Here is a 25790-nt window from a genome sequence, read left to right as displayed (position 1 = left end):
GAGACTGTAGCCATTACAAGCTCTCGTTCTATTCTTCGGAATAAACATGTTATATTATGTGTAGTGAGAGGCAATAGTATATCAAACCTTGTGCAAGATAACGCACGTGGCTCGATCAGTCAATACTTGGATATATCCAGCGACGTTTTTCATGAAATATCCCTTCTCTTGTAAGCAAGAAAAAGATTGTACACTTGCCTAGCGGTTTAACTTTATTTTCAGAGTAGGGAAACGCATAACCCTCCTCGCCTTCGAACCAGATATAATAAACACTAATAGTTGTTATTCTTTATTACCTGATATCATCATCTCTTTTTTGGCTAAGATGATCTTGACTTATCCACTTGAGTATTCGTGAGTACCCGTGAGTTGTTTAGGAAACTCAGAAAAATGGTAAGGGTTGTCTAAGGTGGATTAGCGTCCAATCCCAGGGGGAGTGAAAATATTCTTAGAAGTCGCAAATTGGGATAGGGTCGGGACGTTGTGTGTCACTTGCCTTAGTTGCGTTATATACTTCATATTGGATTACTCGATAGAATTTGCGCCTCACGGCTTCTTTGTAATTTTAAATTCCTAGAAGTAGATCACTGTCGGCCTAATCCTTGCCAACATGGCGGAGATTGTGTTGAAACAGAAAATGGTTTCAAGTGTCACTGCCAAGCGCAGTTTCAGGGATTACGGTGCGAAGGTAAGCTAGTTAAGAATTAGGGTAAAAAGTGATTGCCTAGTTTTTTTTTCCTGAGATCATCTGTCAGCAAGGCCCGATCTTTTTCAAAGAGTGCACCACAAAAACAAAGCTGATAGCTGGTCTTAATATCTAGCAATAATTTGGCATGGCATCCTTATGTTTTAAGTAAGCCGAATCTCGCATCATTTTATCAGTCAACTCTGTACATTTACAATAACTTTTCTTCACCACCTTCAGAAATGAACATGTGTATACCAAACCCCTGCAAGAACGGTGGGCAGTGTTTAGGATACGAAGGAGGTCATAAATGTATCTGTCTTCCTGGTTATAAAGGAGAAAACTGCGATGGTGAGATTTTCCACTTTATCTGCTTCATGAATTAAATAATTCCAGTCATACAAAGCTTTCTTATCAGATCTCCGTAGAACTTGAGGCCAAGCAAGACGAACCTAACTAATAACCCATTCTAGCAATGCGACAATCAGAAAACCCTCTCTCCTAAAATATTGGATTTTTGAAAATCTTCATTATCGCTTACTTATGTCAATTAAATGCACCTTATTCGCTGGTTTAACATATAATACGGGCGGATATTTTGCCAGTTGCGTAGTACTTTCCACGCTCAGTAGGGACAAGGAAAACGCGAGCAGTGGGAAAAATTTCAGCTTGTCTTATTCCTTGAACCACTGGAAAAGGGATTTATCTCCCCACAATACTTTTGAATTAATTTGGCTTCGAAATATACATCTTTAAGCCTAACTTAAAATGCAAAAACTGAAAAATGGGGAAAAAATCAAAGTTTTAATCTTTCAGTGCGGTTGTTTTGTTGCTCCACCATCAATGTATTTTTTTTTCCTCATCTGCAATGTTATACGGTTGCATATTTTGTGCGTCCCTGTGCCCTAACGTGATTCAATGGCTTGATTATGATACGATAATGGGCATCATGTTGTTCCCATTTTGCCCACGAGTATTTGCCACATTTTTACGTCAAACATAAGTTACTTTTCACATATTAAGAAAATATTGTTTGGCAGGTCAACTGAAGAATTAGGCATTTATCGAAACCCTAATATTGCAGGTTTTAAAACTGTTTTATGTGATATGTAGCAACTGCACTGCTTAAAAATTCCGTTTTCTAACCTTTTTTAATGATCTATTATTTAGTTTGGAAGATTTGAGTCATATAATAAACTAAAGACTAAACAATTATTACCTAAAATTACAAAAGTATTTTTTAGAATAAGAACTATTTTTCTAATTTGTCCTGAAGCAAATCTCTACACACTAATACAATAGCCTAAAAAATATACACAGCTTTTAAGTTAAAAGGATCCATTTTTTATACTTTATTTAAGGCTAGAGGTTTGATTTGCCAAGTGTACCCGAACCGACTAACAAATAACTTTGTCGATGAAAAACTAATTTTCATAGAAAAGTTTTATGTCGCATTTGTTGGTAGCAGGTAATCGTTTGCTCGCAACTGCGGGTACCACCTGAACCCAGAAAAAGCTGGTTGTCCTTCCATTGTTCATCTTCAAAGAAATTTCCATGGTGAATCTCAGAAATCATTGTAATCGTTGTTTCACAGTTCGTGTTCACTTACCACAAAAAAACAACTTCAAGCATGAACCTAAAACTTCTACATCTTTTCTTCAAGGAATTTTTTCATATAAAAATTTTATGTCTTCTGCTGGTGGACGTCATGGGTCAGATTTATCCTTGTCTCGAGATCCATATGGGTGAAAAGACAATTTTTGCGTCATGCTCTAAACCAAAAACGGAAGTAAAAAAGTGAAGGATCTCCATCGAGCCGTTTGTGGCTCGATGAAAATGAGGATACATGAAGAATGTGTTAGTATGTCTCATTGGTATCCCTAAGAAAGGAGCAAGGTACGATAAAATATTTGCGCCGATGAACCTTGCCATAAATGCCACTGGCCTAAGCCTTGGATATAAAACTTCGAATAACAAACTAATTAAGCGATATCAGCATCGAATGGCTTTGGTTGCTGCCATTTAAGACTTTTACACTTTACTGGAAGTCCCTTCTTCAAGATAAAATTGCAGAACGGAGAAAGTTGAATTGAGTTACAAACGCGTTTTTCCCTAAAGTGCAGATGCGAGGGCGTCGTCCGGCTGGTAAACATGGCTATAGTCAACTTATTTTCTCAGATCATATAGGAGTATAAGGACATTATGGAGAGATGCTCCAAATTCAAAACTTCGCCTCTGTCACTGATAGACAAGAACGTTGTTAACTGGGATGTTTCAGAGCGAGTGTAAATTTTGACAAAAGCGCATCGTCTTTCATCAAACTCGTATTGACAGTTTTTCCGTGGCAAGTACACTGTGAATCAAATATTGTCACTGACACTTGTCAACGAGAGCTTGAGGGATTAGAATGTCCCTTTAACGCTACAAAGTATTCTTCGGCAATCATCGAAAAGAACGATTCATGTGACGTCATCAACTTTACCAAATTTTGTCCTTTACAGTCATTGGAGGCGCGGTGGCCTCATGGTTAATGCGCTCGACTCCGGATCGAGTGGTCCGGGTTCAAACCTAGCCGGGTTCCCGTGTTCTAAGGCAAGACACTTTACTCTCACAGTGCCTCTCTTCCGGCGAATTTAATGCTGCAGGTAGCCCTGCCGTGGACTAGCATTCTATCCAGGGGGGAGTAAAAATACTCCTAGTCGCTTCATGCCACGGAAACCGAAGTTAAGCATCGATAGGCCACTTGCCTCGTAAGCAGGCTTTACCTTTACCTACAGTCATTTTGATACCAGGTCTTCTTGTTCAAAAACTAGATGGAACTTCACTGCACAACTTGTTGATACAAATGTATGCATATGTGTATGTACTGCACAAATTACTATCGAGACGGATTTTAATGAGAAACGCCTTCTATCTTTTAGAAAAGAACCCGTGCGAACCCAACCCCTGCCACAATGGAGGAGCGTGTACAAAACAGGGAGATCACTACACGTGCTCTTGTAGAAGAGGATACACAGGCGACCAGTGTAAAAGTAAGCTCAGTTTTGCACCAGTTTCTACCAAAACATTCACCGATGATAATAGTAAAGAATTTACATTTTTGAAGTGATACTAACGAAATAATCTCCATCTCATGAGCTATAAACAACAACAAGGCTAAAGATGTCTTTTCTTTTTGTGTGATGCCAAGAAATCTTCAGAAAATAGATGCACTTATTACTTGCTTTGTATAATGTTAAAAAATCACCCAGTTGTGTAATCATTACAAATTACGTTGCTTGAAATCTTTACTGAGTAAAACAACCCACTAACAAACAAGTAAAGTAGTAACTAAGACAGGGTACTAGGTTTGCATTTTACAACTTGAGATGATGTTTTCCCAAACAACGTGATGTAATCTAAGGCTGATAAATTTTCTTATTTTCTTTTTCAGCTGTTGACAGCTGTTTGTCCAATCCTTGTCAACATGGTGGGACCTGTAAGGCGGAGGAAGGAGGCTTTGTTTGTTCCTGTCCTGCCAGCCACAGAGGGACATTTTGCAACGGTTGGTACTCGGAACGCAAATTACGCTTTCCATTTGAAGCCAGTTAAAAAACATCTTCAAAGAATCTGTGAGCAGCAAGAATCTCTTTGAGCAGCAAAGTTTCGTAAGAGTCGGTCATCTGGCTATATAAGATTTACCCTCTTTTGTAACAGTTTTCTTTCCTTTCAAAACAGAAAGAGAACCATGTCATCCAAACCCATGCCACAACGGAGGAAGATGTCTGTCAACATCTGAAGGGTTCGTCTGTAGATGTGCGACAGGATACAGAGGAGAAACATGCACAGGTCGGTTGCAATGGTACATGATTAAGACAAACAAGTTACTTTTGGCCTCATTGTTATCCCCGTTCTCCAGCTCCCAAAGAAATATATGAGTTCTAAGCACACTAATAAAGCAATAAGGAGCCATTCAACGCGAAAACTACGTTTCAGAAGATTTTTCTATAGAATATTAAAAAAAATTTTTCTGAGCTACGCTAAGTATGCCACCAGGTGTGATTTCTAATTTAACTGCACTATATTACCAATAAAGGGTTAGACCATAAATCACTAGCGATTTTGAAAATGGAAAAAGGAAATTAAGTCCAAAAAAAGGAACGTATCAGACACTGACCGACCCCTGTGGCAAAACTCAAATGTCTCACAATATCACGCTACCTCCCCAACGTGCCATCCGAGAACCAGCTCTTGATAAGTGCTCCCGGGGCATTCAGAGATCAAATATCTCATCTGCCTTGTTTCTATTCTCAGAGGAAGATGAATGTCAGCCAAATCCTTGTCAGAACGGAGGAAGATGCATGGCACATTACTTTGGTGGAGGTTTCGATTGCGAATGTCCCTTGGGATTTAGAGGAACCACTTGTCAAGGTCGGCTTATCTTCAATTTACCAGTTTTAGATCGCAACAGTGCATAAGAGAATGAATGAACCGTTCTTCTCCCATTGGAAAAAGAGTTTTACCGAGTATTCCCAGATCCCAAGAGATTTGAATAAAAATATATTTAATAGATGATTTGAAAAAGGTCAAGGATAAAATAATTGGCTAATCTTTTAAATTTACTCAACTCATTTATCTGAGTCCTAATCTCAAGGTTCAGACAGACGTTTTGTTTGTGACTCAATTTGTTCGACGATAAGCCAGATTTCCCTTTTTTTTCTACTAAGCAATGTGAATATTACCTCAATCAAAGCTCTTTTGTATTTAAATGCTATATCCAATTGAAATTTAAACTTTTTTTTTCATGAAACCTTAGACAAAGATCCTTGCAGACCTAATCCGTGTGGTCATGGCGGGTTTTGTACAGAAATCGGCGGAGGCTTTGCCTGCAATTGTACTCTGGGATTCAAAGGACCAACTTGCCAAGGTTGGAAAAATGCCACTCGGCTCTAGTTTAAAAGCATGTCTAGTTACGTATGTTTTAAACCACCTTTGGTGAGTTAAAATCCAACCCATTACAGTGGTTGGATAAAATAAAGGTGAAAATAACAAGGAACCAATAAGAAAAAACCGCAGTTTAGACTGGAAAGAAGTTAAGTAATAAAAGTCATCATTCACTAAAGGCGTAAGTTTTTTTTTTTTTTTTTTTTTTTTTTGATGCGTAAAGAGGTTGGTTTGCCTATGTTTTCTAAACCAATCGCGTAGGGAAGTCCCACATTATTTTCGGCTTTTTCACATTACTTTTGAATATTTTTCTCACAGGACAACTAGTTTCAAAATGCTGTATTTCTTAAATGGACTATTTCTTTACCTCTAGATATCGATAAGTGTCATCCAAATCCATGCGGGCATGGCGGCTTTTGCCGAGAAGTTGTAGGAGGTCCTGGATTTGCTTGTCAGTGTATCTCTGGGTATAAAGGCATGCAATGCCAAGGTAAGTGCGCCTTTACAAGCAAAAGCTTGGGTACACTATCATCAGTTTTAGATATTCATTGCAATTATGGCTTGTTTCAGTGGAGAATTATTTCCTTCAGCAAAAAAGTTTGACAAGAATTATAGATAGATTCATTTTGAATTGGATGTGTGATGTATTGCTTCTAGGGAGCCAGGCGTAATAGATATATCCCGTACTTGAACTTTCAATTTAAGGCGCTGGGTATTTGAGAAGTAATGATATATTGAAGTCAGGAGATTATGAAAAATTTAAAATTATGAAGGAGTTAGAATACGGTATAAATACACTATACAATATAAATATCAGGAGAGGCGTTTGATGGCTGACTGAGACTAGGATCGTGTATGGTCCTATCATCGATCATGTATTTTCTAGCTTTGATATGTGCATGAAATTAAACATTCTTTCCCCACAGAAAAAGACAGATGTCACCCTAATCCTTGCCTCCATGATGGCATGTGTATGGAGATAAACGACGAGCTAGGTTTTTTATGCAATTGCACCTCGGGATATCGTGGCACACACTGCCAAGGTAGGTACCGCCTCAGAAGGACGAGCCTCGTCAACCTATGTAACTGCACGATCACTCCTGATTGAAAGCCCACAAACATCATTTCCACTTATCTGACGAAGGATTAAAGCTGAGACACGTCAGCTTTAGAAACTCTTTACGGTCGCAATATTCAAAAATCAAGAACAATATCAATATTGTATACGATGTTGTTTAATTGCTTTTTTGTTGTTGTTGTTGTTCCCTTTATTTTAGTATTTGAAGGTAGGAACGTATATAATGAATCTGTTCCAGAAATGTATTCCTACTGTTGACCGTTTCGGTAACGGTCAGTCAATTTTAAGCAGTTCATATATCGTCCAAAGGTTTTGAATGTGATATTCCAGTTCAAGTTAGCAAACCCATACGCTCAGACGCATTACGTCTTTGCTTTAAGCGTTATAAGTATGTCCGCCTCATTTTCATAACATCTTGATTAACTCCTTATGAAGATATCTTCGGCTCTGAATAAGATGGCTGACAGCTACCTAAACAGTCAAATGTAGGAAAGAAACTTGGAGCTGCGATTGGGATGTGTTTCTATTAATAATGATATTTAGTCTGTAGAAGTTCTTCGATGATACGGTGAAGTAAGATTTGCATTCGTTGCTTTATGTAGATCTGGATCCCTGTCGCCCTAATCCATGTTTAAACTCTGGTGCCTGTCTTCACACGGATGAAGGTTTCGTTTGCAACTGTTCAAGAGGATACAAAGGAAGGCACTGCCAAGGTATATCGATTTCTCACTATCCTTCTATCTCAGTTCTGATTGGTCCAATAGAGCTAACAATTATCACTGGCGCTGTTTTCTTAGAGGTATACCTGAGAAAAAGTGTTTAAGAAAGAACAAAAAATTATGCAGAACAAAAGTCATGACTGCAAGGTTTTGAAGACATGATTTGATCCTAGTAAGTAACACTGAATCACCCATTTTCAGAACGCGATCTCTGCAAACCCAACCCTTGCCAATTTGGCAACAAATGTCACCAAACAGGAGTGGACAGCTATCAGTGCGTGAAGAATCTTTGTAATCCCAGTCCGTGTATGCATGATGGACGGTGCATTGAGGTCAATGATGAAGATTACCTGTGTGCGTGTAAACTAGGCTATACAGGAAAGAATTGTCACGGTAAGTTCTACATGGAAACGCTAGAATTTACAGCAAATCATGATTGATAAAGCGTATTGATTTTGCTGCGTGCAAGAACAATCAGCTTTAACTTTTCAATCTTAGAGCGTATGACTTCTAATTCCTCCCTACAGGATCATCGTTAAATAAAGAAAATGATTACCAATTTAAAAAGCTTCTGATTTTCCAAAAAAATTCTCCTTGTCCATGCGAAAGAGAATGTAAAGAGAACAGCGTGGCGAATGAGAGTCAATCCTGGTTGCAAAGGTTTAACGAACACTTAGGAGCTTTTACAAACAATTTGACTGAGAACGAACCACAGATATACTACTACTGACTTGCCACTCTGTCCAAAATATGATAGTAGATACAAACCTGCATTGCTTCCTATCTTAAACAAAAAGATCTTTCGCCAACACCCCCACTATGTTACTGAGACATTTCTTGGCTACTAATCTTACAGCAATCAACATTTTTTGCCAAACTTCGTACACCTTAATGATATAGGTAACTTAAAAAATGCTAGATGATTCTAATCAAACTTATTTCAAGAGCATTACTGAGGGTTTGGAAAAAAAACCTCCAATAACACAAGTTAAACACATTTCATCTAAGTAGTTAACTAATCAGTAAATAGACAATCGATGTGATTTTACTTATTTCTCATTATTTGAATTTCAACTTACTTTTCTGTTAGCTTTTGTATTAGAAGACTTATGTTCTCTTTTCTTCTTAATGTTTTCTGTCTGGATTAAAGATTAAATTAAACTAATGGACCAAATGATGGCACAATAGCCAAATAATAGTTAAGAATAACATAAGTTATTTTGACTAACACGACGTTAACTTTGTATTGCAAAGAGCAAGACTTGTGTCACCCAAACCCCTGCATGAACGGTGGAACATGTTCCAGGACAGACTTTGGAGGTTTTAAGTGCGCATGCACACCAGGATATAGTGGACCGAACTGTACAGGTGACCAATAACGACATGAACTAGTGTAAACGCGTTTAGGAGAAACCAGTGGTAAACTGTAGCTTGCATAGTCTTCGATCTTACACAGCTTATCCAAAGGAATTAAGAAGGCCTGTGAAAAACAGCTTTTCTATCAAGAGGGCGTATTGACCCCCAAAGATAACATAATACTCCGAGTAAGCCGAGCAGATGCCTCAGAATTGCCTAGAGATACTGGGGATACGAGGTTGCCTCGCTGAATTTTCTCAGTCAGATTACTAGGTTGCACATAATTTGCGGCCAGGTTTCAAGGTCATAATGATAAAATTTATCATTAGACCTCCGTCGTCACTACAACAGAGAACATCACATCCATTCAGTATTTCAAAAACTGTGCTTATTCAAGACAGAGGTTACTATGGCAGAGGTTACTATACCAGGGTTTGTGATATACGCAGGCGTTCTTTTTTTTTTTTTTTGCCTTATTAGTAAGCTGCGAAGTTGTTATGGCTGACAAAAAGTACGTAGCCCGAAGATATTCTAGATTCGCAGTCGAGAGCTATAATCGGGAAGGGTGTTCACAATCGGGGAGGGAGATAGAAAGAAATACCAGAGTAAATAGGTTACTCCCCCGTTACTCCTTCTGTACATCGCTTGTGACTTGGTAACAAACTTCGAAACATGTTGTCTATGTCTCAGTCCTGAGAGACGGAATTCTAATCATTTTTTTTTTCCGATTTATAATTTCCTGTAGATGACTTCAGAGTCTCACGTGCAGTGTAGGACTAAATTTGGGTAAAAGCCCAAAGGGATTAGTTTAGCATGTACTTTAAAAATCAAATTCGTGATTTATCTTTCGTTCCCATATTCATAGCGTTTGAAAACCAGGTCAACGCAGATAATAGACACAACGTTCCTATTTTTCACACAACTTTGCTTCCAAACAACTTGAAAGTCACATCTCCAGCACAAGCAGTCTCTAGTATGGCAGTGCAGGGAAATAAGAAAACAAGCGCATGTAAGTACCTTTCTGACGTTAACTAATTAAAGTGTTCCTTAATATGAAATTCAGGTTGCTTAAGTTATTCTCGAATGCATACTGTGTACATTTTCCAACACCAAGAGCCATGAGAAACTCAGTATTATAGACTGAGTGTGCAGTATTACATAGGTAGCATCTCAAGTTACATTGCCTTTGGTCACACGCTTAGGACATACGTACATATCATGTCGTGATTCTACTTGAGAGGCTTTCGACTGATCAAAATAGCTCTATTTTTCGCCTATCGTCTCAATTTCTTTATTCGTTGCATACCTCTCACTTTGTAGCCGTTTGCAGTCCAAACCCATGTCAGAATGGTGGATCCTGTGTCAGGAAAGGGGATAAATTTGGTTGCTCGTGTCCAAAGGGTTTTAAAGGTCGCCATTGTCAGATAAGTAAGTCGCAGTCCTCCAGATAGATTCTGTTCACTCAATCATGTTAAATATTGAGACTTCTTTTTAAAATAATTTCGCAGGTTTTTCCTTCTCTAATTTAGATTGAAAAAAACATAAAAGAAAAAACAGATCAAGACCAATTACCCAAAATCTACAGACACCAACCACCAGAAATGTTTTCTTGGAGTTCGTTACGATAATTGACGAAATTATGAAAAGGAGCTCGCTCATTTTTCGTTCAAAGCGCAGTTGAAAAACTAGATGGTAATATGTATGTCCATGCCATCTTTCAATATCAGATTGAAAATTAATTATTTTTCTTCGCTTGTACCCGCCACATATTATCCGCGCTCGCTTACAGAGAACTCTTGTATTCCAAATCCATGCAATAATGGCGGTACGTGTCTTTTGGGAGAGGAAGGCAACTTTGTTTGCCGCTGTCCTGCAAGGGTTACAGGCGCGTTGTGTGAAGGCAAGTTCCATTTGAAAAAAAAATCTAAAAATTCATGGTGAAGAACAATCGAGAGAATTGCTGGCTTTTAACGTCTAATTATCACCCATAAACAAAAGCAACTAATTGTCAGAGGGTTTAAAGTTTACTTATATACTTACATAAAAAATGAACATAAAGTCATTAAGTGCTACTACCCTTTTGCAGTGTGCATTATGGTAAGCTCTGACGCAAAGCATTTAAAAGCTTTGAGCTTCATCTGCAGCAGTCATATCGTTCCATTCAGGAGAAATGCTCTTAATTAATGAAAGATTATTATCATTGCCCGTTTACACGAGTTTATGTGAGTCTGTTTAAATTGCACATCAAAAAAAGCGAGGCAGACTATACACTCCCAATTTTTGTGCTCCCTACCCATCTGCATTCCTCCCCCTCTCCCCCTCCCCCTTTTTCCCCCCCTTTCTGCCCCATTTCTTCTTCTTTCTCTCTCTGTCCCCCTCTACCCCCTCTCCCAATTTTACCCCGCTCCGCATGCCTCTCTTTCCCCTTCTACCCATTTTTCCCTTTCTTCCCCCTCTGTCCCCCTCTTACCCCTTATCCCCATTTTCCCCCCTCTTCCCCCTCTGCCCCCCTCTTACCCCTTCTTCCACCTTCTTCCCTCTTTCCTTATTCTTCCCCTTCTTTCCCTTCTTCCCCCTATTCTCCATCATCCCCCTCCCTCTCTGCTACCCTGCTCCCCTTTCTCTCCCCTTTTCCCCTTCTCCTCCCATTTTCTCTCTTTGAGGGAGCTCATTCCTAAGATTGAATTACTGGACAGGAAAGGAAGGAGATTCAGCATAGCACAATCAGCTCATTACATGGCCTAATGATTATATAAAAAGGGTTAACTGCACTGCTAATATCTCAGATAAATCATGCCTCTCCTCATTACACTCATTATCATTGATCTACTTAACCTTCTCTTCATCACACTCATTATCATTTATCTACTTCACCCTACACCAGCATTAACTTTAAAACAGCCAATGAGTTGTCAGCTTTGAAATTAATGTTTGCAAGGGTAAAAACCAAAGGGGGTAATGGGTAATAAGAAATCGTCAAAGTAATAAGGTAAATGCCAGTGAAGAGCCAGCAAAACAAATAAGGAAGATTGATATTTTGACCATGGGTCAATTACAAAATTCGGTGCGTCTCATTCCTTTTTACTCATACGGTCTACGATGAAAGTCTAACAAGAATGTGTTCCAACTTTAGTTATCAAAATGTGTTTAAGAATACGAGAAAAAAAAACCTAGCATGTCGTCTTCATCATCGACAAATTGAAACGTAAACAGACGCAAACATAGCTTTAAATGAATGATGCAACTTTTGCAAGCTTCTAACCAGACCTTGGTGTTGCAGAAGCATCAAAGCCACAAAGACTTCGTCTGAAGCCTCATAGTAAGTCGACCAAATGCATGTTTCAACTCGCTAAGTTGTTGTTGACATTGGGGTACATAAAGTGCATGACTGCGTAATGTAGCATTTGTGCAATAGAAAGACGACTGTTTATGGAGGGAGACTGATAAGGGCGACTGGCAACTTATGGCTCACAGGATTCACAGACATGTTCATCCATTTAGGATCATTTTCTCACGTTAGCACATGGAACCAACTCTACATCACCCGTGTTAGACTATTTCCAAATTAATTAACCCCTTCAAAATTATACACGCCCACTCATTTTCACTATTGCAATAGAAGCTATTAGCTGCCATAAAAAGACGGCAGCAGTGAGAGAACATGCAGTCTGATTCAGCAATGATTATACACGTTAACAAACTTTCAATTACACTCACAGTTGACTACTGCACCCCCAATCCGTGCAAAAACAAAGGCATTTGTGTCGTGGAGGAAGGAAAAGGATATAGTTGTGCATGTGAGCCAGGATTCACCGGTTTCCATTGTCAAGGTATCTTTCTTCAAGGTTAACCCAAGAGGGCTTTGTTGAAATGCATTTTTCATTACTTCTTTAACTCCCATGAGTGGCCAAGACAGAATTTCTCCTTAAAATATCTATATAATATCAAGCAGACAAGTGATGAGAATTAGTAAAAAATATGAATTTGGGGATTATTAGTTGATACAATACCTAGTTCTAAGAACTAACATAATACGAATTGTATAGCTGGCTCTAAGGAGAATTACTAATGAGGTCTTGGAGTGAAAGTGCTATCTTTTCCTTTTTTATAATTTTTGCGTCACCGATCAAATGTATTCCCAGACATCTTGGCTCGTACACAGGGCTTTATCAGACAATTCCCTGAGGCTAAAGTAGATTTTAAGCGGGCATGACGAAGAAGCGAGTTTGTCGGACAGCCAATTAATTTCCACAGGAAATGTTAAAGGTGAAAACAACAAATGAAATCATATTTATAAAGAACTAATAAGTATTTTGTGATCTCCCTAGTGGACCACTGTAACCCTAATCCGTGCAAGAACCAAGGGCTCTGCGCACGGGATAAAGCTAATTATTACAAGTGCAATTGCCACAACGGCTTTTTGGGGCACAACTGTGAAGGTAAATAGCCAATTTACTATTTCGTTTAAATTAATGTTAAAACAAACTAGGCCTCAGACACTAAAGAGCTCCTTGGAGGATGGGGGCGGGGGGGGGAGCAGGGCTTAGATCTCACAACATTTTTAAAACTAAAAAGTTACTATATCGAACAATATCTCAATCGATTCCATGACAAATCTGAGCATATCACACACTAGGCGTTGCATAAGGATTGCACAAAAGTGATACCATTAACAAATATCATGACTGAATTACAATTTTACCCAATTTGATGAAAAACATAAATTTTTGAAAGTTAAATATAAAAGAACTTCTACTAGCACCTGTTGTTGATAAAAGAGTCACTAAACCACTTTCAGGGGCGAGTCTAATTTGGAAGTTTAGACATATGTTAGTATGGTCAAACACTAGAGCTGTATAATGTTTCTCGCTCCATTTTTTCAGTAAATTCTTGCCTTCCCAACCCTTGTAAAAATGACGGATTGTGCGTCACGGTTCGTGGAAAGGGTTACCAGTGCAAATGTCGAGATGGATTCAACGGGCCACACTGCGAGAGTAAGTTCCTTGCCCTGTTCACCATTCATTAGCGGAGAGTGAGCATTGCCCAGAAATATACGAAACTTGTTAAGATTTACCGACAGTAAATCTGAAAATGAATTAGCGAGGCGTTTACCACACAAGAGAAAAAGTGGCATGAAATTCATCATAAAGGTTCCTTTTTTTCTGGGTTTCACTTTTAAGAATCATTTTGAGTACACCACTTTTACTATATGGCCTTTGCAGAAGGGAGATTAAATAAGCGCACTGTACCTTTGTTTATGGTTTAGGTTTCGCATTATGTTTTGCGTTCTAGGTTAACTTTATTTTATGACCGATCAAAAATATTCAGAAAATGTAAGTGAATCTGGCACCAATAGTGTAAATACTGGCTACGAGGGTAAATGTCAAGCTGTGATCTACTGTGAATAAACTCTGAGATTTCCATGTTTTTAGATAATCCATGTTATCCAAATCCTTGTAATAACGGTGGCAGTTGTCTGGTCTTCTATACCGTATACCTTTGTAAATGTCCAACGGCATACAGAGGAACACGATGCAATAGTAAGTGCTGAGGTTATCACTTTTTCTTAACATCCATTGCAATCAACTGTTGCTTTTGGCACGAAAAGGGACTATCTTAATTTAGGTAAATTAACAAAATGGCTCTCGTATATCTTTACTTTCCGTCAAATGCGTAAAATTGAGGGTTACTATAGTGTTGTCTTTCGACGTTGACATATGCATCGGTAATTGTGGTTACTCTAAACCCCTCAACTTAGCGCTAATTTTTCTCGTATGTACATTAATTTCAAGTATGAGAGAACCCGTAGTCGGCGCGTTAAACACTAGATCAGAATAAGGCTACGTTTCAGAACCAGGGTCAGAGTTGTTTTACTACATTTTAAACTCATCGCACTCTCCCCATTATGAAATCAAGTGGATACCATAAAGCCATCGGGAAACCCGGCGAAATTATAGAAATAAGCAACGTTGGGTTACTACCACTGGCATCCAGAAGGAGGGAAAAAAACTTTGACACAGTAATCGGGATAAGCTTCGCGAACTATTTGAGTAAATTCCGTATGCATATTAATTTTAAAATTTTCTTTACCATCTTGGCATAAAAACTATTGGTAAAAGTCTCTTTTTTTTCCTATAGTTCTCATTCCTCAGCAAGCTTTGGCTCCTCCACCACCTCCTGTTCCTTCAGCCAAGTCCATGACAGAGATATCTCCTGTGCGTAAGACAACGCAACACTTCAAAGGTGAGAAATTTAATCTGTGGAGAAGAGGGGTGGTACACGAAAAGTACTTTAGGGATAAAAGAATCAACTGGCAGTTGTCTACATCGTGCCAGTAAAGGGAAGACACTTTCCTCCTGAACATCCTTCTCTAAATGGCTTACTTAGAACCGTTTTGGGGCATAACGGCTTGGCATTATATCATTTAAGGTACTGAGCGCAAGTCGTTTGAAAACATTCTCACTGCAACTCCGTTTTAACATATACCTAGGAGAAGCGCCCAAGAGAAAATCAAATCATCTAAGTATTCGAGGGGTACTCAATTCACAGCAACAATTAGTGTTAACATAAGTACGAAGGTCCAACGCTAGACATTTGGATCATTTTCAGCTTCTGGGAAACTGTGAACCTTCTCTTCCTGTAACTCAACAACAACAAACTGATAATAAGTTAGAGTTAATGATGGCTTAGGGGAGGGGTAATTGCGCAGTTGCTCATTGAACCAGACACTCAAGACAAAAAATTCTTTAAGACTAACGATGATGTATTACTAGTGAGCAGATACAGATTGTTCAAATGCTGATGAAAATATACCCAGGTGTGACAAACGAAGACATGACATTTCTCTTTTACGAACGTTAGTTAACGCTTGCTCGGCGAATCCATGCCGCAACTCTGCTGTGTGCCTCGAGACGATTGACGATGACTTCGAGTGCTTTTGCCGAGGTGACTTTTCCGGACCAAGTTGCGAAGGTTTGACTGACTGTTGACTGAACATACTCTAATTTTACACAGCTATAACCGTACTGAGTGACGTTTAGTCTCATAATTCATGTTAGTTAACAAGTGTTGAGGACCTCTACACCTCATATTTTGTCCTCTCCCGCTGAACACTAATTCCAAGATAATTTGGTTTTATTAACTGAGTTCATAGTATGAATTGGCCACCATAAAGAGTTTCTAAAGTTTAAGTTTCGAGCGTTAGTCCTTCGTCTTTCTATTCGCTCTGACGAAGGGCTTACGTTCGAAAAGTAAGCGTAAAAAACACTTTACGGCGGCCAATTTAAATTATCAACACGTTTTATAAAACTAAACTATCTTTTTATACTCAACCGACGCAGCACCACAGGTTTGTTAGACACTTACCTCCTTTGAGCACTAGTTAGCTTATTAAACACAGCGAGTGAACCGTTTCTACATGTGAACGTTACTTCTGTTGTGTTTGACTTCCAACATTTTTCCTGTCCTGTAAAGCTAAATGCTGACGCAGATAAATAACGCACTTCAAAGCTTTTACTAGCAATCAAATATAATTCCGGAGATAACTACCCTAAATCAAGTATCCCAAAATGATAGCCAGCGTCATTCTTACATATTGCTCCTAACGCTTTAACCCCCAGAAATGGTTGACTTGTACTTCTCCTCAAGATTCTTCTACGTTATCTTACAATCGGTTTTGAGAAGAGAAAAGCCTATCAATTAGAGTATGTTATGGTAATGGCTAATTTACAAGAAACTGTATGGTAGCAAGCAGGACGAAATACTAATTGGATGTCGGACTTAATGGGGTTTAGGCAGTCCAGCATAAAGCTTACGAGGGTGCCTTTAAGGCTTATGTTGAGGACTTACCCTCACCTTCGGCTTATGGTTTTGTTTTTTTTAAGATATTGGAGCCTACACCTACTCCTCAGCCCCTAAATTCTTTCCCGGAAGAGGTGGTGAGTAGCAAATATATGGATTTCTTTGGTAGGCATAACTTATCAATCCACTGAAGAATGTATGCGATGCATCTTGTTATTGTAATTTTAAGATCCTTCTCTCGGTGTTCATCGTTGAATTATTTTTTCAGATCTTTGTGGGATTGTTTGTTTTCCCTTCTTCTTTCTTTATACGTTTAGCGCATTTTTTGCATGAAAATTTTATCTATGAATTGAATTTATTCGTTTCAACAGAGGAATGCCAGCATTGTGACCTCAACGCGCACTGTGTGGGAGGACATTGCATCTGCAAGCGTGGTTTTGTTGGAGACGGCCTGGAATGCTGGGGTGAGATAGAGGACAAATAAAAAGACACCAAGTCATCCTCTAGTTTTGCTGAAAAACGGAAATCGATAGATATTGACACTACGGTTTCTATCCCTTAACAATATTTCCATTATAAAAGAGGAAAATGGAAATTGTGGATGCAATATCCATCAAGTGTAACATAAACAAGACAAGCAATGACACGACTAACGTCTTATTAACCTTCGGAAACTCACACACGAGAAACACAAGTCGTACATCTATTAAACCGTGCATCTCCGACCCATCTCGGGCCCATACCCAAGCTACACAAGCAATAAGGGTTCAAAACGCACAGTTTTATTGAGTCCCCTCGACCATCCAATTGGCCATATGATCAAAGTGTTGTAATTGCATCTTCTCGGTACCCCTGCAAAATCTACTTTGTCACATAAAATTAACACTAGCAATTCCCTACTGCAGCCAATGCCAAGAGTTTCTTCCGATCTTTGTAAGCCCTAGTGTAGAGTTTTGGCATGTCCCTATGCGCCACTGATGACAAAAGTACAAATGTTTTTTAGTTTAATGAGCAAATTGGAGTCGGCTTTATGGGCCAGTTTTTGACACGATTTACTGTTGTGTACATTTCAGTGGAAACCCGACTGGACAAAGACTGGAGCTGTTTGGTGTCTCCGTGTCAGAATGGCGGAACATGCAAACCAGGAATATCTAAATGCGTCTGTCGGCTGGGATACGTTGGGGACTACTGTGAATGTGAGCATCATCAGTACCTACTCATGTTACAGTCACTGATTTGAATATGAAAGCGATCGTCGCAGTGATAACCATTACTTCAGCTGTAGTGAAAATAAGGCCTGAAAAAATTTCAGGCCTGGACAGGATTTGAACCATGATCTCCGCGATATACCAATGCAGTGCTCTACAAAAATTAGATCAAGACGACAATGAACACCAAAGTATTAACAAATGACAAGTATTCATAGAATTGTAAAAGAGTTGAAAAGCACTATCAACAAACGCCAATCCTTTATTCGTAAAGTCAATCTTCCGGGAAACTAATCGTGAAGAGCTTTGATAAGAATATATTTCCCTATTATTTAAAGCTCTTTATTTGATGTTTTCTGGAGTTTTGAGCACCCTGCAACTTTTTTTTCACATCCAGCCCACTGCCCGCCCTCAGTCCATCTGAGTTTTGACAAGTATACCCAGAGTGCATTGTTAGATGATTCAGGAAGTGAAAACAGAGGTTTCCTCGCCAACGGGGCACAAATCGTACCTCATGGTGGGAAATGTGGTAACGCAGCAAACTTACTAGGTACGTGATGAAGACTTCAAGTGTGCTTCATCTCTTTTAGTCTTTCTCTTCATCACCGTTGCTACCATTTCCATGTTGCCATATGGAATTATGATGCAGCAAACAGATTGCAGCTAGAAGAAGTTTTCCATTGTGATCCCTATTTTCTCTCTCAGCTTTTCTTTTCTTTATTAATTTTTTGTTTTCGAGTTTTTATGTTGATCTACTCAGTAATCATTGTTTATATTATTACGTTCAAAGTGCAAAATCATACATCGATTTCATTTTCAACTTCGAAAGTTACACATTGACCCTGTTATGGGATTACGTCATTAAAAAAATCCATAAACGATAAAGAAATGAGAATGAAATACAATGAAGGAAATTTTCACTAATTCGCCATTTAACCCAATTAAAATCTTTGCAAAGCTATGTACCATTCGCTCTGACGAAGGCTTAGCGCTCGAACCTTTAGCTTAGGAAGCTCTTTACGTTGGTAAATTTACATTTTGAACCCAGTTGTTAAAACTAAATTATCTCATATGCTACATTAGGCTAGTACCATTACTGCAAAAGTTTCCATCTTCGGCAGTGAGAAACACTTTTCACTTTTATCTGGTTATCACAACAGGTGGAGATGTTTTACTGGATGGCGAGCACTTTCGTCAAATCCCTAGGGAAGGAATTACCATATCAACTTGGCTTAAACTCGACACAAACAAAGGAATACAATCGATATTTGACACTGTTGGGAGCCACTCCAGGCACAAAGATGGCCAGTACCACTTTGAAATTGAAAATGGAAAAGTGCGATGGTTTCACAGAAATGAAAATCATGACACAATATTCAGTCTGCTATCGCGGGCCGTGGTGGGAGAAGGAGTCTGGACACAAATTACAGCAACTTATAGCGCGAAGAAACAGCGGGCAAGAGTAAGTGTCGTAATAAAAAAGAAAAGTGACGATTCGTCTGACAATTTTTCCAAACTGGGTCAGCCTTCCTAAATACCTTAGATAAATAAAATAATAGAATATATCAAGAATAAGCACTCTCTCGTGATCCCAAATTTAGTAACGTTTCCTCCATGCATCACTGATATAGAACGCGTTTCTTTCTAAGGTATATGTTAATGGAGACATGGTTCAGGAGGAGAAGGGACAAGGCTTTTTGTCCCAAGACTGGGGAGGCAAGGCCGGAATAGGTATGTGATTTTTGGATAACATAATAAATCATGAGTAAAGTCTCTGATCCATCAGTTTTTCCCTGCACTCTGGAGTTATTGTGTTTCCGGGTTTATATAACTAAAAAGTTTTAACTAAACTCAATTTTTAAAGTTAGCTCTTTTTATCTGCAGGTCGTCATAAACATCAATTTGGAAATCGTCTGCTACGAGGAATGATTGACGAGTTCTATATTTTCCCCTGTGAGCTACCACGTCTGGAAATACTGGTGTTGATGAGACACTGCCGCGTCTATTTCAGTACGTAAAAATACTAGTACTACTACCACCCCCCTAGGCCATCCTCCCTTGACATTCTAGCCTTGTACATTGTAGCCTTAAGTGAATTTCGAACTTTACAGCCTATTTAACGCAATTTAATTTTTTCTTTTATCAGCACATAAACCAAAGAAAGTGACAGAGGAGTCTTCAACCACACGAGGCTCTACAGCAATCATGACACCGCCTGTTAATGGGCTACGAAAGAATGGACCGGCCGCTGTTTACAAGCCTCAACCTCAGAGTATAAATCCGATATCATCAGCTTATCAAAGAAAACCTCCTCAAAACGACTACGTCGCCAGTAATTTGCAACAAATACTGGCCAGTCTGACTGTTGGAGAGCCTCCTCGTAACGATGTTCACCCGCCAATGCGCTATAGACCACCTCAAGGGTATTCGCTATCTCCTCATCCAGGCAAACCACAAACATTTTACAAACCTGCATTACACACGAGCATAAAGCCAGCGGCAGATAGCTCACCACTAGTGCCTAGTCCCTTGTCTGCTAATATGTGGAACAACCATCTGCCTGGTGTGTCAACACCATATGCAACACAAGCTTCAGTAAGGCAGGATACTGCAATTATTGCCCAGAGGGTGAATAACAACCATCAGCCTAATGTGGTCAGACCATTTTCATCACAAGCTTCGGTTAATACGCAGCAATTTAATATGAATCGTCCTCCTAGTGTGATCAAAATGAATACACCTGGAACTCAACGGGCTCCTGATGTGCAAAATATCGCCGGAAAGGCTCAAATATCAAATAATTTTAATGTTCAAGAAGGATTAACTAGACAATTTGCAAAACAACAATCTAAAATAACTCAGCCCAACATGTCTCTCAATAGGATGAATAATGTTGGACAATTCCAGAAACCAATTATATGGCACATTCCTGTTGGAGGCACGAGCCAAGGACTACCCGGGGGTTTCCAAAAACAATATGCTAAACAAGAATCAAAGACAGCTCAGTTGAAATTGTCTCTGAATAGGATGAATAATAATGCACAACTTCAGAAACCAATTATATGGCACATTCCCGTGGGAGGCACGATGCAAGGACTTCCTGGAGGTCTTCAAAAGCCGTTTTACTCTGCTCTTTCGACAGGTCAACGGCTGTTTGGACAATCAAAGCCGATGAATATCGTTCAGGGCATGCTCTCGCAGAACAAGACAGTTGGCATGCAAATTCCTTATGGTGTTTCGATTCAAAAATCTCCGTTAAGCCAGCAAACGTTACACCAAAGGCAGAAAGTAAACTTCATGCCTCCCCTTCGGGTTCTGAGTAACATGAACACTCAGTCTGGTGGAGCCAGGGCCCAACCAGCGACAGCTCCCAGTCGACAACAATCACTTGCATATAAGATGGCCTCGCTTGAAGAACCCAGTCATGTCTCGACGAGCAACAGTTTGACGACCATAGCATGGCCAAAAAAGATGCCACAAATGGTCCCACCTTTTCAAAAGCAATTGCCCTCTGGACATCCGTATAAAGCCAAGTATTATCCAAAGGCACCATATTCTCCAAAGCTACAGCAAAGACTCCTTTTGCCTGCCTCAAGGACGCAGTCAAGTTTAAAGGGTCTTCTTTCATCAATTACTCAGAAAGGTGTCACTGGAAATGCACAGCCAGGAATATCTCCCTTCAGGCCACATTTGATTTATGGGCAAAAGTCTTGGCCTTGGGTGGCTTGGGGAAATCGTGTCTCGCCCGTGGCCGCACAAGCTTCAAGCCGGTCTTTCCCTCCTTTACGTCCACAAGCCTATGGTAAGAAACCTCCAGCTTATCATCCAAGTGTTGGTCTTTCACCCAGTCTGCAATCTTCTCCATATTCAGCGCCACCCCAGGTATTGCTCTACTATTACTTTTATCCTAGGACAATTAGCAAGGCCTTAACAAAAATTGCAAACATCCGTGGAGAAGAAAAGAATACAAACTTCTTGCAAACGTTAACAGCCCAAATTTCCAGTGCTGCCTTTAACAAAAAACCAGGGGAAGTTATAACACATACAAATCCTACGATGACAGGACAAACTGGAGTAAGGATCTCAACAGCACAAACCAACATGGCCACCCAGGTTAATCCAAAACAACTTTCACAGACTCTTTATACTCCATATTACCGACTTATAACAAGCTTGATGAAGACTCCCGCGGGCCCTTTGACTAAAAATGCATATGGAAGGCAAGAGGTACAAGCTCCTTTTTCACTTCCTCTACAAGGGCAAGGTAAAGGACAGCCGAACTCTCTTCCGCTCATGAAAACACTAAACACGATTACACAGGCACAAAAGACGATTTACCCACAGTTTTCTGCTGTGGGAACCAGAAAGTCACAATTAACAAACAGACTTTCCAACCGACCTATCTATATAGAGACAGTGCCGTACCAACTATACTACCAGCTCCAAAGACTGCCTTCTCTTAACACTCGGTCTAGCACACAGCAATATTTGCAAAGAGTATTAAATGATATCCTCAGGTTAAGGTATGGTAAGCGCAAAAAGAAAAAGAAAAAACGTGGATTAATGGGGAAATCTATAGCGAATCAAAGGAAAAACAGCAAAAAAGTTGTGAAAGGGACGTAATGAAAGGCAGCCGTCATTTAACAACGTGTAATTCCAGGCTAGGTACTGGATCGAAGGGATTAGTTTCCAGCATCAACAGTCACAGCATTTGATTGGTTTGGAAATTCTCCTAAGCACCCAGGCAATCAGATGAATAATTCAAAGCCAACCACAGCTCGGGCTTGCGTTTTTCCGCTCTTTGGGTCGTTTACTGGTATCAAATTTTAAATTTCACCAGTTTCGTTTAACATTTGCCTTTGCCTTAGCTGGTAGTTTTGATAAATTTAAATTTCGCTTTGCGATTCTCAATTGCTTCTCTTCTGATTCATACTCGCGAGGAATTTTTTTTTGGCGAGTAAAGAGATTTATTCTGACTGTAGACCATCCAGAGGACTTAAACAAATTATGCAACGCTGCACTCCCGCTCCAAGAGCAACAGGAACAACAGCTCACCCACACTGATGATACAATAAGTAAACAAATAACACTATTACTTCGTCTGCAGAGTACTTCGTTCCACACGTGACAACTTTCCTACACCAACTACGATTTGAACTGTACAAAAAGATTGTGACCACTACCAATTAAAAAAAAGATACCTATAAATCAGGTCACCCCTAACCATGATACAAAAAGAAGACCAAAACAATTTGATATATGCAAATTGCATATTTCCGCAAACATACGATGCTATGTAAGAGTAACATGACAACTCCACGAGTCGGTCTAAGGTTATGTATTTTTTTAAAAATCGAGTTCTGAACATTGATCGTAGGAGGGCGATATGTAGAATTATTTTTTAGACGATTTTTGATGTGTACAAATAATGTAAATAGAGTTTGCTTCGTAATGAAACTTAATCAAACTTATTAATTTTGATTTTAAGAAGGGATATTACTTTAAGATAATGAATTAAAATGAAAATCATTGCGCATGCAAACAAATAACATCAACAGGTTTATAGTTTCTAATAAGCTAATATGTTTTGTTAATAAGTAAAGCTCCCATTAACCATACCAGGGCACCATAATATTTACAATTCCTTTCATGACAATAAAACAATGTACTGAAGCAAACATAACGGAACGGAAACGTGTTGTCTTTATGAATAACAGAAAGAGCGACAATTGGCCTCCAACGGAGTTAGCTTTCCTCTTTTTTGAAAGCTTTCAGACAATTACTTTCGGTGATCGATCGTGAAAATATCAGATCATTTCTTCTTCCTACCAAATTATTCAAAAACAAAATTCAAATCTTTTCAAGAAGACTACAAATGAGAAATCTGAGAAATCATCTAAAGTGATGCAAACAATGATGCAATCGCATTTTCCTTGTAAGTTTCCACCATAGGTATTTAAAAAGGAACTTTTATCTGCGTCAGACCTCCAAATACAACGTTCACATCTTTATGAGTTCCCAGCGGTTTTTGTGCTTCCTAACAATTATGTAGTGCATCGATATTACTGCTACAGTACATGTTGCAACAAGGCATGAAAGCCACAGCATTACGGCGATAAAACTATTGTTAACTCACGATAAAAATCGTCATCATATTGATGATCCACTCACGATATTTGCTGACTGCAACGCGACAATGTGTATGGAATTCGTGATGCGTGGACAACCTCTCTGACGTAAGTTTGCTACATAACGATAATTAATGACTTATTTTGTGACTTTAACATTAAAAGGGCATGCGTCAAAATTTATACTCTCACGACGTTTTTATGGTCTAACTTCATCAATTTGTCGTAGCTTCTAACCTAATAACTAAATCGATTGCTTCTAATAAGGTGATAAAAATAACACTTTTGTATGTTTTTCTTGTAATTTAGATTAAACATGTAAGGTAGCTCAGTATTAACCTCTTCCGAAAATCCGCTTAACGACAGTAACTCCCAAAGCGATTAGCAAATGAGATAGCAACTAAAGGCGTCGTTTGTTGAGAATATTTGTAATCACACTGCAACATTGTTTCCTAGATTTTTTATGATTTCCTGGTCGGTTATAACAAAGCATATTTTTGTTTCATATTCAGCAACAAATCGCAAGCATAAGGACAATTCCACCATCGGCGAGAGTCCTATACGATTCATCTCGCAGGCCCCTTACAGTAATCACACCGACACCCTACCAACAAGCTCAAGCGGAACGTAGAAGGCTACTTTCACAGACACAGCGACAAAGTCAAAGAATGAACGAAGAAAGAGAACTAGCAAAGGCACTCGCGCTATTGACGCTACCTAACAGATGATAGCTCGCAAATTTAACTCAGCAATGGGGAGAGAAAAAAGTATTCAAATTTTCACCTGTACTTCGTGGAAACAGCATACTATACCGACGTCGAGCAATACAGTTAGTAAGAAACTGAAAAGTTTTATAATCAACGTATGCCAAAGATTTTTTCGTAAGGGAGCAAGAGGAAAGAAAAAACTGCGAAGGGAAGAGTTCTTTGATTTTTGTTTCAACGCAGAACTCGGCCGAAGGCCAGATAAGAAAGGACTGGCGGAAGTTTCATTTCGTTTCTACTATAACCATGTGCATGCAACCCGGTTAATGTAAATTGATCAACCCTACTTTGAGAAAAGACAGTCTTCGTAATATCTGATAACGTAAAGTTATACTACATATGGCAAAGAGAAAAAAATAGTAAAAATGATCATATAATTCATCAGAAAGTTGTTTATAGAAATATTAAGAAAATGATGATAAAAAAGAGAAATTATTATCTTGCTAGTGTCAGCTGTTACCAGCTTCGAATGATCTTTAATAAGAGCGTGGTAAAAATAAGGTGTTTCATATCATAATTGCAAGATAGTTATTGATTATAATCTTACATTCAGTTAGAGATTCTTCTTTATAGATAGGAATGTCTCAAAGCTATTTCTCTCGGCTTGTATCGAGTTGATCCGTAATCTTCCTTCATGGTCATTTTGTATCAAAAGTAAGAACCTTACGTTAGGAATAACTTCATTCATTATTCGTTCATCTCATCTTTAGTTACAGCACAAAACAGATTTGCGACAATGGCATGTGAGCTGTAAAGAAGCCTACTTCGGAAATAAAAATATTTTTATCAAAAAAAGTTGGTTATTCCTTCTTTTGCAGAGTGCATACCTAAGCTGGTTTTTACAACTTAGTAAAATATGTCGTACCTCTTAAGTCAGCGACGAAAGTATAAATAGGTGAAAGAGTGCAACTCGCGCAATTTCTATATCTGACATTCTCCTGAACTTTTAAACAATTAATATGATCAATTAAAAAATATGTAATTATTTTTGCGAACCGTTGCAAAGTGCTATGAAACTTTTACTGACGATGTAGCGCTGAAAGGTAATTGGTCAAGAAAATGGCAAAGAAAGTAGAAAAACGCATACACTGTTCGTGTATTTCTTAACTTTTTCAAAAGATTTTTAATT

The 25790-nt window shown here is 38.9% G+C and overlaps 2 protein-coding genes across 8 annotated transcripts in view; one reads left to right on the top strand and one right to left on the bottom strand.

Annotated features, from left to right (window-relative positions):
- LOC111337872 (uncharacterized) overlaps window positions 1–25456 on the top strand; it is a 36231-nt gene extending 10775 nt beyond the window's left edge. The window contains exons 9-39 of one of the 7 annotated variants that reach the window (XM_088749880.1): window positions 578–688; window positions 926–1036; window positions 3607–3717; window positions 4119–4229; window positions 4403–4513; window positions 4979–5095; window positions 5481–5591; window positions 5982–6098; window positions 6535–6651; window positions 7289–7399; window positions 7607–7798; window positions 8660–8773; window positions 9627–9770; window positions 10082–10189; window positions 10551–10661; window positions 12042–12080; window positions 12481–12591; window positions 13090–13200; window positions 13645–13755; window positions 14194–14301; window positions 14900–15004; window positions 15623–15733; window positions 16645–16698; window positions 16933–17025; window positions 17635–17757; window positions 18167–18319; window positions 18930–19231; window positions 19419–19500; window positions 19654–19779; window positions 19916–21651; window positions 24410–25456. In XM_088749880.1, coding sequence (XP_088606006.1) covers window positions 578–688; window positions 926–1036; window positions 3607–3717; window positions 4119–4229; window positions 4403–4513; window positions 4979–5095; window positions 5481–5591; window positions 5982–6098; window positions 6535–6651; window positions 7289–7399; window positions 7607–7798; window positions 8660–8773; window positions 9627–9770; window positions 10082–10189; window positions 10551–10661; window positions 12042–12080; window positions 12481–12591; window positions 13090–13200; window positions 13645–13755; window positions 14194–14301; window positions 14900–15004; window positions 15623–15733; window positions 16645–16698; window positions 16933–17025; window positions 17635–17757; window positions 18167–18319; window positions 18930–19231; window positions 19419–19500; window positions 19654–19779; window positions 19916–21651; window positions 24410–24625 — 5378 coding nt within the window. In that variant the 3' untranslated portion in view covers window positions 24626–25456. Of the gene's footprint in view, window positions 1–577; window positions 689–925; window positions 1037–3606; window positions 3718–4118; window positions 4230–4402; window positions 4514–4978; window positions 5096–5480; window positions 5592–5981; window positions 6099–6534; window positions 6652–7288; window positions 7400–7606; window positions 7799–8659; window positions 8774–9626; window positions 9771–10081; window positions 10190–10550; window positions 10662–12041; window positions 12081–12480; window positions 12592–13089; window positions 13201–13644; window positions 13756–14193; window positions 14302–14899; window positions 15005–15622; window positions 15734–16644; window positions 16699–16932; window positions 17026–17634; window positions 17758–18166; window positions 18320–18929; window positions 19232–19418; window positions 19501–19653; window positions 19780–19915; window positions 23458–24409 lie in introns of those variants that run through there. The other 6 variants (XM_088749879.1, XM_088749874.1, XM_088749877.1 and 3 more) reach the window with 6 other exon arrangements.
- The window catches only part of LOC111337860 (putative NADH dehydrogenase), a 46344-nt gene continuing 33332 nt past the window's right edge, over window positions 12779–25790 (bottom strand). Inside the window, exon 3 of the transcript XR_015996911.1 lies at window positions 12779–12793. The gene's annotated coding sequence lies outside the window, so the exon portion shown is untranslated. The remainder of the gene's footprint in view (window positions 12794–25790) is intronic.

This window comes from Stylophora pistillata, chromosome 2 (assembly GCF_964205215.1).
Source record: "Stylophora pistillata chromosome 2, jaStyPist1.2, whole genome shotgun sequence".
Classification (NCBI taxonomy): domain Eukaryota; kingdom Metazoa; phylum Cnidaria; class Anthozoa; order Scleractinia; family Pocilloporidae; genus Stylophora; species Stylophora pistillata.
The sequence above is the reverse complement of the archived record's forward strand: the minus strand, read 5'-3'. Positions and strand labels throughout refer to the sequence as shown.